The 14955-nt window shown below is 34.1% G+C and overlaps 1 protein-coding gene across 1 annotated transcript in view; it reads right to left on the bottom strand.

Annotated features, from left to right (window-relative positions):
- The window catches only part of Stt3B (catalytic subunit 3B of the oligosaccharyltransferase complex), a 74942-nt gene that overhangs the window by 56551 nt on the left and 3436 nt on the right, over window positions 1–14955 (bottom strand). Inside the window, exon 3 of the mRNA XM_035367955.2 lies at window positions 5732–5841. Within this exon, the coding sequence (XP_035223846.1) occupies window positions 5732–5841 (110 nt within the window). The remainder of the gene's footprint in view (window positions 1–5731; window positions 5842–14955) is intronic.

The following is a 14955-nucleotide window of genomic DNA, read 5'->3' as shown; positions in this document are numbered from 1 at the left end:
GTGTAACATTAGCACGCTCGACATGGGCAGAATTTAGAGGTATTAGATGGCAGAATTTAGGAATGGGAAGATCTTTTTGAATTTACACAGGCATCTATAGCAGCAGAATTATGGCCTGCAGTGATTGCAATAGGGGGCAAAAGCCCTAACAAAAGCCCAGGTCGGAGGCATGCAACATTCAGCACAGAGCTTAAGCTCAACAGATGAAAGTCATCAAACACTACAGGGTTCAAGTCTATATAATAAACACATTAATAAGCAGAAGAATTTATGTACTGTCTCTACAATGGTATAAAATTAGTACAACAGGCCAAAAAATTCAAACCAACACAAAAGTATTACGAGATAAAAAGACTTGAATGTAGCATCCGTAATTCCTCAGTTACTAATATGAAGCTCAGAAGCAAATGATTCCACCAAACAGAACTTCCCTTGAATTGATTTCATGATTCTGTTTTCTTAATAGAGTTCCTCAGAGCTTAAATTGCACCTGGAGCCCTAAATAGAAGGGCTTTGACACTCTTTTTATGCAAGTTAACTGCAATTTTAGCAGATAATTTTTTAATAGTAAAAATGCCTTAAAAGTCGATTCTAACTTCTGAATTCAGAAGTGTTTTTCCCTCACACTCAAAACTTGCACAAAGTTTGAGACTTTTAAGGGCAGAAAAGCCCCTAATCATATATCAAAGGGTTACCCTCCAGGATGCGCAATGAATTTATGAGAGCAGGTAAATTTTGTGCTCCTGAAAGTACTAAAAGTGATACCCTGGTCGTGCACGATCCACGCTAGTTACTTTCTACTGCAGACTTTCTGAATGATGTAACCAAACGGGGAGACAATTGCTGCCACTTCGATGGAGAAGTATTACGTTTATTCTCACGTCATTTGATCATATTCAGGAAAAATTTCTTCTTGACTGTTAGACTAATATTGACAGGGCATCGCAATCAGAAAGTCTCGAACTCTTTCCCCTTTATTTTTAAAGCTACCTTTTTTTACATTAAAATTTCCTTCCATATCCTCATATTGTTTCTAGAATTGTCAATATTTCCCTTAGTGGCGCTTTACTTGTTTTATCTTTTTTTCATTGATATGCTGCAAAAAAGGAATGGCTTTTATATCTGGCATCCCTTGAAATAGTGCATCATACGCAAGATGGAGATCGGTTGAGCTACTTCTTATGAGGGTAAGGTGAAAGGTTCTCGGCTTGATCCAGAGATAGCGCTCCAATCAGCAAAATTTTATTTTTCTGCCTGGGTGACTGTGTCATTAGTTCATATGACCAGTTTCAACTTGTTCTCTCAAGTAGTTTGTTTACCCAAATTTTAGCAGTAGATGTCTTGTATATTATTTGTTAAAAAGGATAAACTTGAATGCTGTGCAGTTATAAAATTACTTGTTTTGGAAGGATTAGCCCCTAAGGAAATTCATCCACAGTTGACAGAAGTTTACAGGGACTTTGCTCCTTCCAAGTCAATCATTAAAAAGTGGGCAGTTGAACTAAAAATGTGGTTGCACATCCCTCGAAGATGACTCACGTGGAGAACAGCCAAAAACTGCAACCACACTGGAAACCATACAAAAAGTGCATGATATCATGTTGGACGACATGTGAATGAGATAGCTGAAGCTATGTGGATATCGGAAGAAAGGGTGCGAAACATCTTGCACAAAGAATTAGGAATGCAAAAGCTCTGCACAAGATGGGTGCTGCACTTGCTGAATGCCGATCAAAAGCAAATGCGCAAACAATTTTTGCAGCAATCTTTGGATAATTCAGTAGGGATCCGACTAATTTTGTGTGGTGATTTGTCACCATGGATGAGGCATGGATCCACCACTACACACCAGAAATGAAACAGCAGTCCAAATAGTAATGGAAGCCGGTGGTTTGGTGCCAAAGCAAGCAAAGTCGATCACATCTCTAGAAAAGTCATGGTCAGTGCATTTTTGGATGTGAAAAGGATCCCTGTTAATGTCAGAAATGAAACAGTAGTCCAAGCAAAGGGTGGAAGCCAGTGGTTCGACACCAAAGAAAGCAAAGTCGATCACATTGCGTGAAAGGTCATGGCCAGTGTATTTTGGGATGCAAAAGGTAACTTTTTAATTGATTACCTTGCAAAGGGCAGAACAATTACAGGTGAATATTACTCTAACCTTCTTGACCAGATGGATGCCGAAATTCGCGAGAAAAGGCCTGGCTTCAAGAAGAAAAAAATCATCTTCCGCCAGGACAGTGCACCTGTGCACAAGGGTACATTAACGATAGAAAAACTGCTGAATGTGGAGTACGATTTGCTCGGCTATCCCTCCGTTCTGCTGATTTGGGACCCTCAGACTTCCATCTGTTCCCAAACTTACAGAAATTTGTTGCTGGGAAGCACTTCATATCCAATGAAGAAAATGAGAGGGTCGTAGATGAATATTTTCAAAACCTTCCAGATTCTCACTTCCGGGATGGAATACTGATGTTGGAAGAAATGCTGGACCAAGTGTGCTGAAATCAACGGAGATTATGTAGAAAAATAAAATAATTTTTAAACTGAGAGTCGCAGTTTTTCATTGTCAAGCCGAGATCTTTCCACCTTACCTTTGTAGCTTCTGAGTGGAATTGTAATTCTAGCCGAAGACCCAAATAAGACCAGCTCTGATAATTTTTTATTTAACCATTTAAAATTAATTTAATAGTAATTTATTACATTTCTCTTCCTTTCTTTAAATTTAAATATTCAATTATTTTAATTTTTAGTTATTTTATCGATTTATTTTTTCTTTTGTTCCTCACAGTCTTCTATAGGCCTCCTTTGAGGTTCGAATCCCATGAATGGGCTGGCTGCACGGGCGTTTTCGTGGTTTTCCCCATGTGTAACGTGCATACGAGCCAGTTTCCTTTAGAAAGTCCTCCACAAAGGCATCCCTCCCTTTAGGCAGATAGCCCTCGTGTGCTTTGCCATAATTAAATAATCCAATCTATAGGCCTCCTGCACTTCTAATTTTAGAAATTAAGTGCTGAGTATTCTTCTCCATGCTTTACAATGTAATATAATACCTTGTAGTTTATGGCTATAAACAATGTATATGCCTAGACTACTAAACTACAGTTACTGATTAATAGAAAGAAGTACAAACCTTCATCCTCCAAATAAGCATTTTTAACAAACAGATTATAGTTGCCATAGAAAAATATAACGCATAATTTTGAATACAATAAATTTATTACTTTCTTCGAAAATAGTTATACATATGGTCCCTTTCTATGCTCCTCCTCTAGCTCCACTGGCTGCATATCTGCACTCTTCTATTGCATCCTTTTCCTAAATTCTTTTCGTTCATACAAAATTTACTCTTCATTATTTAATTATTATTACTCTTCATTATTTATTACTATTCAAAATTTACTTCTCATTCTGAGTAGTATGCATGGTCAACTGAACATATACACGGCAATAACCCATATAAAAATTATAGAAAGAATATAACTGCAAAATATTCTGGAATAGTATGTCAGCATGCATTTAATTATAAAAATTCGAAAAAAAAAAATATTGACAAGAAACAAACAACAGAACTATGTCTTGTACTACATATAAACACGCAAAAATCACTTAAGAACATTAAACATAACAATAAATTGCATACTGAATAAAAGATCACTAATAAGGAAGATCACTTCCTGGATGTCTACACAACCATGTCAACTTTATTTACACATAAATAACAAATTCATAGTAATGAATCGATAATACAGGTACAGTACAAAGTCTGTAATCCAGACTCGTCGGGACTTCGCTGATTTTGGATTAAGGGTTTTTCCGGAGTAAAGATCATCAATTTAAATCTGGCAAGATGGCATGCAAAAATTATACAATTAAAAACATGAAACCATAATTTATGAAATAAAGAGCAATTATGATCTAAAGGGTATCAAATTTCACACACACAAAAAAAAGATTATTTATTTGTTTACTTTATTAAACATTTCTTTCAATGTGCACATGCGTAATGTATGCATATTCTTTACGCACATGCATAAAGTTTGTGGCTTTGAGGTCCGGATTATAGATCATTCCGAATAATGGATGTCCGGATTACGGACTTTGTACTGTATAACCAAACTAAAATCTTCAAGAAAAGAATATATATATCAGATAACAATAAACATACTAGGCACCATAACTTTAATACCCATCACAGGGGTGCCACTCAAACAGGAGAATGAAATTCCCCCGACTTTTCCAGGTGTGTTTTAAGAAAATTCCAGTCTAACCGCGTAATGGGTGTAGGTTGTGCTGAGAGGTAAATTAATTATGGTACCACTTGAAAATACAAAAATTTGCCAATTACACATGATGCATATAATATATATATAATATGATCCCCAAAGAATTACTATTATAGCTATAATTGTTGTTTTCTCCACTGAAGACTGAGATTAGATCCAGATATGCCCAATGTGGATTAAAAAATGTTGTTTTTTTTCAGAAATTTTGCAGCTAAACAAAAGACAGAAGTATATTTAATGATATTTTTTAATAAATTCAGATATTTCATATTTATTTAGCAAAAAATACATAAGCAAAAAATATGTGCATTAAATTTCATAATAGTACGTCATCATACTGCTAGAATTAGTTTCAGGATTATGCCAGAGAAAATTACCTGAAATTTGGAAGTATTATTAAATAATAATAAATAAATTTAGAGGAAGAAGCCACATTAAATGGTACAAATAACATCAAAATAATGTTAATTACTTAAAAATTGAATTATAATAATCAACAATATTTTGGCGAATATAGTTATATTAAATGGTTAGCCTTTAAGACTGCTTACTATTTTTTTTTATATATATTTTGCTGCAAAACGACAAATAAAGCACTTATTAAAATTCTAGTTTACACTGCCGCCTTGGCACAATTTTGAAAATTATCGCCAACACCAAAATGACCCGTTTAGTGCTCATCATAATGTCGCCAAATCCCGTGTGCACCGTATACTAGGATTAAATCGATTTTGTTTTATACAAAGAATATGTATCATTAAGAAGGAAAACTTCTCTGCAACAGGAATGCCTTCGTCCCAACGTAGAGGGAAACAACTGGCCATGCCTGAAATATTTGTCGCCAAAGCTCAAAGCCAGGGTCGAAGTTTGAAAGTCACGTTTATCAAGAGTTCATAAAACGAATATCATTTTAAATTTCTTTAAACTTTAAAGGAAAAGAAAATATTTTTTCATTCAAGTAAATTCATTCTTGGAGTAGTTATTTTGAGTGAAAAAAAAAATGGATGAAAATCCGAGTTTAAATTACTGCGAAAAGTCAAAGAAAACATTTCTTCTTAACGTGTTCTTCAATTTTGTGTACATATCGTGGAGGGGAAAATTCTCGTCGGCAAATCCTTTGGCGAATTTTCTCCTCCACTTTCTAACAGCGTAACAGGAAACTGATTTACTGGCGCAGAACTCGCTTTTTTGAGGGAGATTGTCGTGCGATATTCCCCGACTTTTCAAGATTTTGACCAAAATATTTTAATTCCTTGATTTTTCCCAGACTTTTTTGGTCAATTTTCGAATTCCCCGACTTTTTCTGGTTTTCCAGGTGGTGTGGCAACCCTGCCATCACCCAAAAACATTTGGTGACAAATGATCTAGTACAAAAAAAAAGTTGCATGGTTACAAAGCTTCAAAACTGAAAAACATGCAAGATATAAAGATTTTAAGTTAAAACATACCTGATCATTGGTGCAAGGAAAACACAGATGTCCCTAATATGCACAGTAATATTTAATAAACTTAAAAGATAGTGAATTGTCCCAGATGTAATCATCAAACCAGGATAAACCTATAAAAACAATAAAATGAAAAGCTGAATATACACGCATCAGTTTAAACATGGGCAAAATGAATGCGAGATACTCCCCTTTATGCATGTATATAAAATATCTATTCTCATTTTCTATCAAAAGTAAAAAATTACATAAAATGAAGAACATTTATCTTTTTATAATTATTAAACTATTGCTATACATATTTTCGTACTTTCTGATTATCTGCACCCCCACCGAAAAATTTCAGAAAAGTATTTACAAGGCACAGCAGTATTATGGCAAAATTATTATGCTGCAACCAACGGATATCACCAAATGGCATGTATGTGTCAACCCACGTATGCACATAACACATCACTTTTGGCTAATGCTCAATGCTAAAGCTGTACAATGCCAAGTTTTTAAAATTCTCTGACATTAAGCAAAAATAGATCACAGTATACAAGGAAGGAACAGTGCAAAAAAATGAAAGCTTTCTGGGAAAAGGCTTGGTTTGATTTATGTGGTTATGGTCAAGCACACTACGGCTATCTGTTTAAGAGGATAGATGCCTTTGATGAGGGACTTTTTAAGGGAAACTGGCTCGCATCTATGTTACACACGGAGAAAACCACAAAACTGCTCATGCAGCCCATTCGCCTGGAAGCAAAGCCAGGTTAAACTACCAGTTTTCAGAGATTTTGTTTTGTTGTCAATCTTTTTTGCTTTTTTTAATTTTACTGACTGTTTGCTCTGGTATGGAATTCTTAGTATGCTGTCATTTTGAAAAGGGCTGTTGGCTTTCACATATTAGCTTCCCAAAAAATAAGCCACCAACATGTCTGCAAATTTTCAGCGGGAGTGCAGATAATTAGAAAGAATTTACAGTGGCTCACATTTGTCTTGGGGCACCTGTGCTCAATTTTATTTGCAAATATCAGTTATTAAATATTATACAAATTATTTTTCTTTCACAAATACTATCAATCACATAAAAAAAAAAAAAAAACCTGTTTGTTTTAAAAAAAATCATTCAAAACATTTTTGGTAAATAAAATAATTTATTCAAAAAGTACTGAAATGAATTCACATTAATATTCAGATATTTTGAATAAACAGTTTACATTTAATAAAAACATAAAAATAAAGAACATTCAACATTTTGTTCGATATTCTTTAGCTAAAATTACACTTTTCATGTACTCTGGTATGCATTCAACTAATATTTTTATATATACTGCTAGTTTTATACCATTCATTATTGGGTTTTGTTTGATTTTTTATTGGGTGAATCTCAGATTTTTTGGTGTTGGATTGGAATATCGTCCAAATTTGAGTTCATCGGCAGAATGTCAAAAACATTTCGACAAAACTTTAAGGTGTATAAATTATTATGAGAACTACCAATTAACACTTTTTGAATAAATTACTTTATTACAAGGAATATTTTTATTATATTTATTTTACAACAAGCAAGGCTTAAACTGGAGGGAGGGGGGAAGAATTCGAAAAAATTTAAATCAAGGTTTCAATACTTAGAACAAGATCTATGCAAATAAAATTTCAGTGATACAAGTGTCTAAAAATAAATGTGGATCACTGCATATTTTTCTATTTTACAGCAGTTTTTAATGATTAGTTAAGAACAGAATTATAGAACTAGCTTTGAACAGATCATTATAGTTTAGCTTCCTGACAGTATGCAATTTTCAATCAGTCTATCTACGAGAAGAACAGTTCCCACCATAGTGTATGGCAGGTGGCGGTCACTATAGCAACAGGACTAATGTATTTCAGATAGGGGTGAACCAATGGTTGCCATTTCATTTTTAAATGTGCCAAGATGGCAAACTGAAAAGTAAATCTTCAAGACACCCCTTCAGAAAATAGGTCAAAGCTCGTTTCTACGGCAATAGACAGCTGCAGACTAACTGGCGAGAGCTTTTCTTATGGTAGACAGTCTGTAAAATATTTGATGTCAACTGGAAGCACTAATGCACAATCTGTCTACTAGGTTTAAAATTTATTGCCAAATGATACATACAACGCTGTTGGAGCGAGACGGCTCCTGACCTAATGCAACCTCGAGGGTGCCAAACAGGATTAATACCACCGCCCCGCCCTTGGAACAATCTCCATGTAACGATCCCACAGAGCAAGGGCAGACAAGGCAGTACCAGTACGGTCCCTGCCGAGCCTTACACTGTCCCGAGAGCCCTCAGGCCTTTTATAGTCTTTTGTTATGCCCCCGTGGTTGAGACTGCCTAGGTACAGATCCTAACCAGTACTTCCCAGGCATTCGCCTGAGTCAACCTGGGGGGGGGAACGATACATACAGTACAATGTGAGTGATCCAGACATCCAATATCCAGACCTTAAAGCCATCAACAACCCCCTTTTTAGTAAGGAAAATTTTTTTCTTGTTGTATGCTTTACGCATGCACATTTGATTTTTTTTTAATCCGCTCATAATAAATTATGTAAAGAGTCGGATTCTTAATTTCACTTCAGCATTAAATAAAATACCTCATTATTAACAAAACAATAATTTTAGAAAAAAAAATTTGTGCTCAATAATTTGGCTTTGTACAGTAAAAAGTCTGAGATCTAGATTCGTCAGGACTTTGCCGATTCCAGATTTACAATTTTCCCTGATATTAGATCATCAGTTTAAAACTCTTAAGATGGCAATGTAGAAATTATAAAATTTAGAATATGAAATCCTGATTTATGAAATAGTGAAGCATTTATGATCTAAAGGGTAATAAAACTTTTTAAAAAAGCTTAATGTTTATTTGTTGACTTTATTAAACATTTCTTATAATGTAAGTTGTTTAAGTTGCTTTTTTGTGCTAACATTTACACTCTCATTGCTTTTCCTAAATTTCAAAAATATTTTCATCCCTTAATTTTGTTGCTCGGTGCTTCTCTAAATTCCAAAAAACTTATCTTCCTTAAATTCTGCCCCGCCAGTGTCGCCATACGAGCTCTCGAGCCGGTTCTGGGTTTATGTGAAAAACAAATCAGTTATTCTTAATTCAAATAGCACTAAATGTAATCTTATCTTTTATCCTATGAGTATCATTAACAAAATCTATTTTTAGCACATGGAAAGAAATTTTTGTTAAATTTTCAATCGTCAGTATTTCTTAGTGCATTTTCTTAGCATATTTTTTTGCGTTTTCTAATATTTAAGGCTATATGCTTAGGATCATATTCCTATACATAATAGGTAATTTTAAATCTGAATTCATTGCCAAGCGGAACATCAACATAAAAGATTACCACACTCTTTATTTATTAAATTATTAATACTAAAAATTTTTCGACATCGCTGCAAGAGTCATTATTCAAATTGTCATGTATTAAAAAACATGCGGCGATGAAAGCAAAATATAATAATTCACCAAGTTGGTGTCAGAGATACAAAATATTAGTAGGTGTAAAATCAACGATGTTTCTATCTAGAATGTTTCGGTTTGTCATGTATGTCAAGCAAATATGCAGCTAGGGAGCCAAATTATTCATCACACAAATTTATGCTAAATTATTGTTTCTTAAATAACGAGGTATTTGTTTAGTGCCAAAGGGAAATTAAGAATTGAGACTCTCCACATGTTTTATTTATGGGGGGGGGGGAATCAAATACGCATGTGTAAAGCATTAAAAAAAAGTTGTTGGCGGTTTTTAACATCAGGATTGTGGATAATTTCAAATATCGGACTCCGGATCTCGGACTTTGTACTGTAGCTGCATATCTGCTTGGTCTCAAAACTGAAACATTTTACAGAGAAACTTCATTGATTTTACACTTACTAATATTTTATATCGCTGACGCCAACCTGGCCAATCATTATTTAATATATTTTACTTTCATCACCGCATGTTTATCAACACACGACAACTTGAGTAATGACTCATGCAGCAATGTCTACACAATTTTTTTTATTAGTAACTGAATAACAAAGAGTATGGTAGCTTTTAATGTTGGCATTACGTTTGGCGATGATTACAGATTTGTTAAATGTGCTAAGAAACGTTGACGAGGAAAAATTTAACAAAAATTTCGTTTCATATGCTAAAAATTTATTTTATTAATGACACTTATAGGCCAAAAGATTACATTTAGTCCTATTTTTTAATTAAGAATAACTTATTTGTTATTCACATACACCCAGAAGTAGCACCACAGCTGGTATGGTCGCTCTGGGCAGCAGAATTTAAAGAAGACAACTTTTTTTTTTTAATTTAGAGAAACACCAAGTAACAAAATTTTTAGAATTAAGGGAAAGCACTGGGGCTCAAAATTTACAGGTGGCAAAAATTCAGAACTTAGGGAGGCACGTGGTAGAAGAATTTAGGACCTGCAGAGGCTGGCAGTAAGATATCTAGCACCGGCCCTTGATAAGCCTTAAGTATATGGGGAAATTTATTTATTCAAGATTCAGCCTTAAAACATGTGCAAGAAATAGACATAAGTATAACAAATAACTCAATTAATACAATTCAGACTTAATTGTTTCAGTGTGCGATAGGAAGCAAGACAAAATTTAGCGGAACAACTTGTCATTCATCGCAAATCTCATGATACATAACCAATAATGTATACCGGACGCTATTAAGCTAGGCTAAAGTCATACTTTACTGATTTTAAGGAATTTCATATAGCAGATTGTGCTGTTCTTAAACTTTCTGATTTGATCCAGCTTATTATTTTTTGCATGCTGTTACTATTATAGCCAGTTTCATGAAAATTAAAGTTTTAACTTTTGATTATGTTAAAAAGAGTTTCTATTGCTGGAGTTGCAACAGGACCTACAAAGCAAAAGCATGTCTTGATCTCCATTAAACAAAAAGTGGAATTGCTGGAAAAAATTGATAAAGGTATATCCATCTCAAAATTGTGCAACGCGTATGGCATTGGAAAGAATATGGCATAACAGAAAAAAGTAACTTTCTGAATTTTTTGTGGATTCTGACACTCCTCTCGCAATAAATAACAGAAAAATTATGTGTTATGCTGAAAGTGATGATTGAATGGGTCAGACAGCGTTGCTATGAAGGCGTGCCATTGACGGTTCCAATGCTAATGGCTCAAGGCAAAATACTTCACGAAGAAGTGAACTTAAAAACTTAGTGCACATATTCGACAGGTTGGATAACCAAATTTTAAAATCGCCATGCTATAAGGCAATTAAAAATTTCAGGTGAAAAAGTTTCAGCTGATACTGAAGGTGATGAACTATATGCAGATGAACTCATTAACAGTGAAAGTTATCTCCAGAACAAATTTACAGCACTGATAAAACTGGTCTTTCCTAAAATACATACCACGAAATACCTTGTTGACCTCTACAGAAAAGATTCTAACTAGTGTCAAATATTCTAAAGCGTGACTAACAATTTTGGCATGTGCAAATACTGCAGAAGCACCCAAGTGTAAACTTATTATAATCACAAAAAATACATGACCATGAGCATTTGAAGGAGTAAAGATTTTCCCTGTTATACAGTGTGCCAATACAACAGCATGGATGACACAAGTGTTAATGAATGATTGGTTTAAAAATCCTTTCATACCCGTGGCTCAGCAAAATTTGAATTCGTTTGGCTTACCTGATGACGCAATTGTAGAAGACTGTTTAGCTTGTACTTCAATTAAGATTTTAGTGAAAGATAATGTATCCATATCTTACTTTGCACCAAACCGCACCCTCATCATTCAACCTGTGGATATCAGAATACTGCACGAGCTGAAAGGCAAATATTAAGTAGCATTTTTAAATTAGTGTTAAATTTCTTGAATAATGGCAAGAATTTTTTTAATATTTTAGCATAAAATCTGCTGTGTAAAGCATCGCAAGATCGTAGAAGGATGTGTCTCCAGATACTTTTAAAAACGTTTGCTATAATTTATGGCCATCTACCATATTTCATGGTTGATGAAGATTATAGCTGTGAATATGAAGGTTTTCGGATGTCGCAAGCCAAATGTGAGTTAATCTATATTTTAGGGTACCCTTTGTTTTATCGCCAAGTTGTTTCATTTATGGAAACCTGGGTAGTTGAATGTTATGGAAACCCTGCTATGACGTAATTGGTTGTAATGCATGATTGCGGTGATTTTGACATTTAATCTTTAGATTATGGTAACTTGGCGATTTTTTGACGAAAATTTGGCGGCCAACCCTGCTACAGCAAACTGCTAGTTTTTGTTTGGACGCCATTTTGTTTTCACAAAGTAAGGGCTTTTTTTTTTTTACTCAACATTTTTTCCGAACAACCTGCTAGCCGAATTACGCTTATGCTAGAACTTTTATGGAACAAAAGTGCTTAATCATGACGAAGATTAGGAGCGAAATTAGGACAAAGTGCAGAATCGCCCACTGCTTGCTGCGTTTTTACAAATTGCACATACACGGTATCATCCATGTACACGTCGACCTATTTTCACTTAAAAAAACATCCCAGAATTGCACAAAAATGGCATTGCGCACACTCTTGACTATATCCATGTACACTGCTAAAGTTCTAGCTAGTAACCTTTATCGCCTTACCAAAATGTCGCCAAACTACCTGTTACCATATTCCAAAGATTAGCCATTTTGACTAATGGGAAAATATTTGGGTACTATTCGGTTTTGAGGACCGTCAAAATTCACCAAACTATTTTTGATGTCAGTGCTGCCAAAAATAATTGCGGCAACCCTAACGCAAGAAAGGAAGTTTAATAGTAAATAACTATCTAAGGATTATTGTTTTAATTTAGATGAAAGATTAATTTCATATAATACTTTTTTATTATTATAATTTATATAAAAAAGGCTAAACATTACTGAATGGAAGCATAAGAGTAAACTATTTCAGATCATTATTCTAATTTATATAAAAAAAAGCTAAACATAACTGAATGGATTCCTGCATCACTATTTCGCTACCGAGTTATCGCTAAAGCATAATTTCATCTCGTTGGTTGTTCAAAGATAATTTTCTATAATGAATGCTTTTTCGTTGACAAAGTGCAGCATCGCCCACTTATTTGTTTGGCGCTTTTTACAAGGGTTAAAAACAATTGGAATTTTGTCACTTTTCTTTTAATTTTAGAGTGAAAATAAGTCGATGCGTACATAGATAAAAAAGTCAAGGGTGTGCGCAGTGCCATTTTGTGCAATTCTGGGATTTTTTTTTAAAGTGAAAATAGGTCGATGTGTACATGGATACAGAGTATGTGCAATTCTTAAAACAATTCCCAAGTTGTTAAATCCATAGGATATCAAAAGAGAATTTAAAAATTAAACTAGTATTTCAATGGCATCTTAAGAAATATAGAACTATCTAAACTTACGCAATTGAAATCAGCATGTGCGCTAGATTTGGCGCTGTTTAAATGGGCGCGTTTGCTAGATTTGGCGCTTTTGCGCAAACATTTTCGCTGCAATATTTTACAGTCCTCAAAACGGAATAGTACCAATATTTGTAAGGCCTTACTTAGGTATGGATGTTGGTTAGTTACTTATTTTCTGCTTTACAATGTAAAATGCCAGCTAGTGGTATAATTAACCTGAAGTTTCTGAATATTTTGGAATGATTGGGAAAGAAAACATTGTATGACTGGTGTGTAAATGAAGATTTAAATGGCTTCGTTTACCTGTCAGTAAATTATGCAGTGAGACTTAAGGATTTTGAAACCAGAGCTCATATCAACAGTATGGAAGGTATAATGGGATGTAATAAAAAGGGATTTTCGAAAGAAATGCTACCGACAGTCTCAGGGATACTTTTCTTTTTTAATTTTGTGAATTAATGTGGTGATGGCAGTATACAGATTCTAGTTTAGATATTTTAAATAGATTTTGGATGCTGTTAAGAAATTCTGTGTGTCATCCATATTGAAGAAATAAAAACTGTTGGTTAAAGTATATTTACAGGTACCCCTTGGCGAAATTTGGCGATGTTGGTTGATCTTTACATTATGGTAACTTGGCAATTTTTTGGCGAAAATTTGGCAACGAACTCTCCTATGGCAACCCTCTATTTTTTTTCCCCGCCGCCATAGAAATTTTATCTAACAAAACTGCTTAATCATGACAAATATTCACTGCAAAATTGGGGAAAATACCATACTCCTTACGCGTTTTTCAAAATAACACATACACAAAAACCTTGTACACGCCGACTTATTTTTACTTAAAAAAACATCCCAGAATTGCACAAAAATGGCATTGCGCACACTCTTCACTATATCCATGTACACTGCTTTTTTCTCATAAATTAGAAAAATTTCACGAAAATACATGACAATTTTCTCAATCTTTAAACCCGGTAAAAAGAACATATATGAAATTACCTGATCGCGTAAAAGTATTTACCCTTTCCAAATATGAACATTTCCACATATAAAATAAATAAAATATCCAAAAACTTTTACCTCTAAATCATCTATTACATTATACACGTCACCAACGAATTCATACCGCAACCATTACAAATACTTATTGTCAGATATTTAAATTATTTCCATGCACGTTTACTTCAACTAAAACGTATACCAAATTCCTACAAACATAAAATTCACAAAATAACTATTATTTAATTAAAATATAATTAAATTCAAAAACACTACTTAAAATATAAATGAGCACATACATTAAATTAATACATACATAAATACCCATTTCGAATTCACTTTAGTTACGGCCATGGGATCCAAAAATTCACGAACACTGTTTCACACAACACAGAATAAAGCCAAATACAAAATTTCCAGATTTTTTCCCGACTTCCCCCCTTTTCCGATTAAAGAACCGTAATTCGTCCATTAATATCACATGACATATCCCATGATCTCTCATTTCCCTCACACAAAATAATGCGCAATCAGAACTGAGTACTGCTCACATTATTACCAAAGTGCCAGGTAGTAACCTTTATCGCCTCCAAAATGTCGCCAAACTACCAGTTACCATATTGTAAAGATCAACCGCGATGTTTTCGGCAGTACATGGATACAGTTTGTGCAATTCTTTGACTTGTTATTTTGGCTTGTGTAGAATTTTAGCGCTAAAATCGCTGCTACAAAGCCAAAATAACAATTCAAAGAATTACACCAACTCGGTATCCATGTACCGTGAAAAAGCGTCAATTTTTGC

Source organism: Stegodyphus dumicola, chromosome X1 (genome assembly GCF_044657685.1).
Source record: "Stegodyphus dumicola isolate Sdum_Otavi_A_Nest chromosome X1, ASM4465768v1".
In the NCBI taxonomy this organism is placed as follows: domain Eukaryota; kingdom Metazoa; phylum Arthropoda; class Arachnida; order Araneae; family Eresidae; genus Stegodyphus; species Stegodyphus dumicola.
This window is presented reverse-complemented; position numbering and strand designations above follow the sequence as displayed.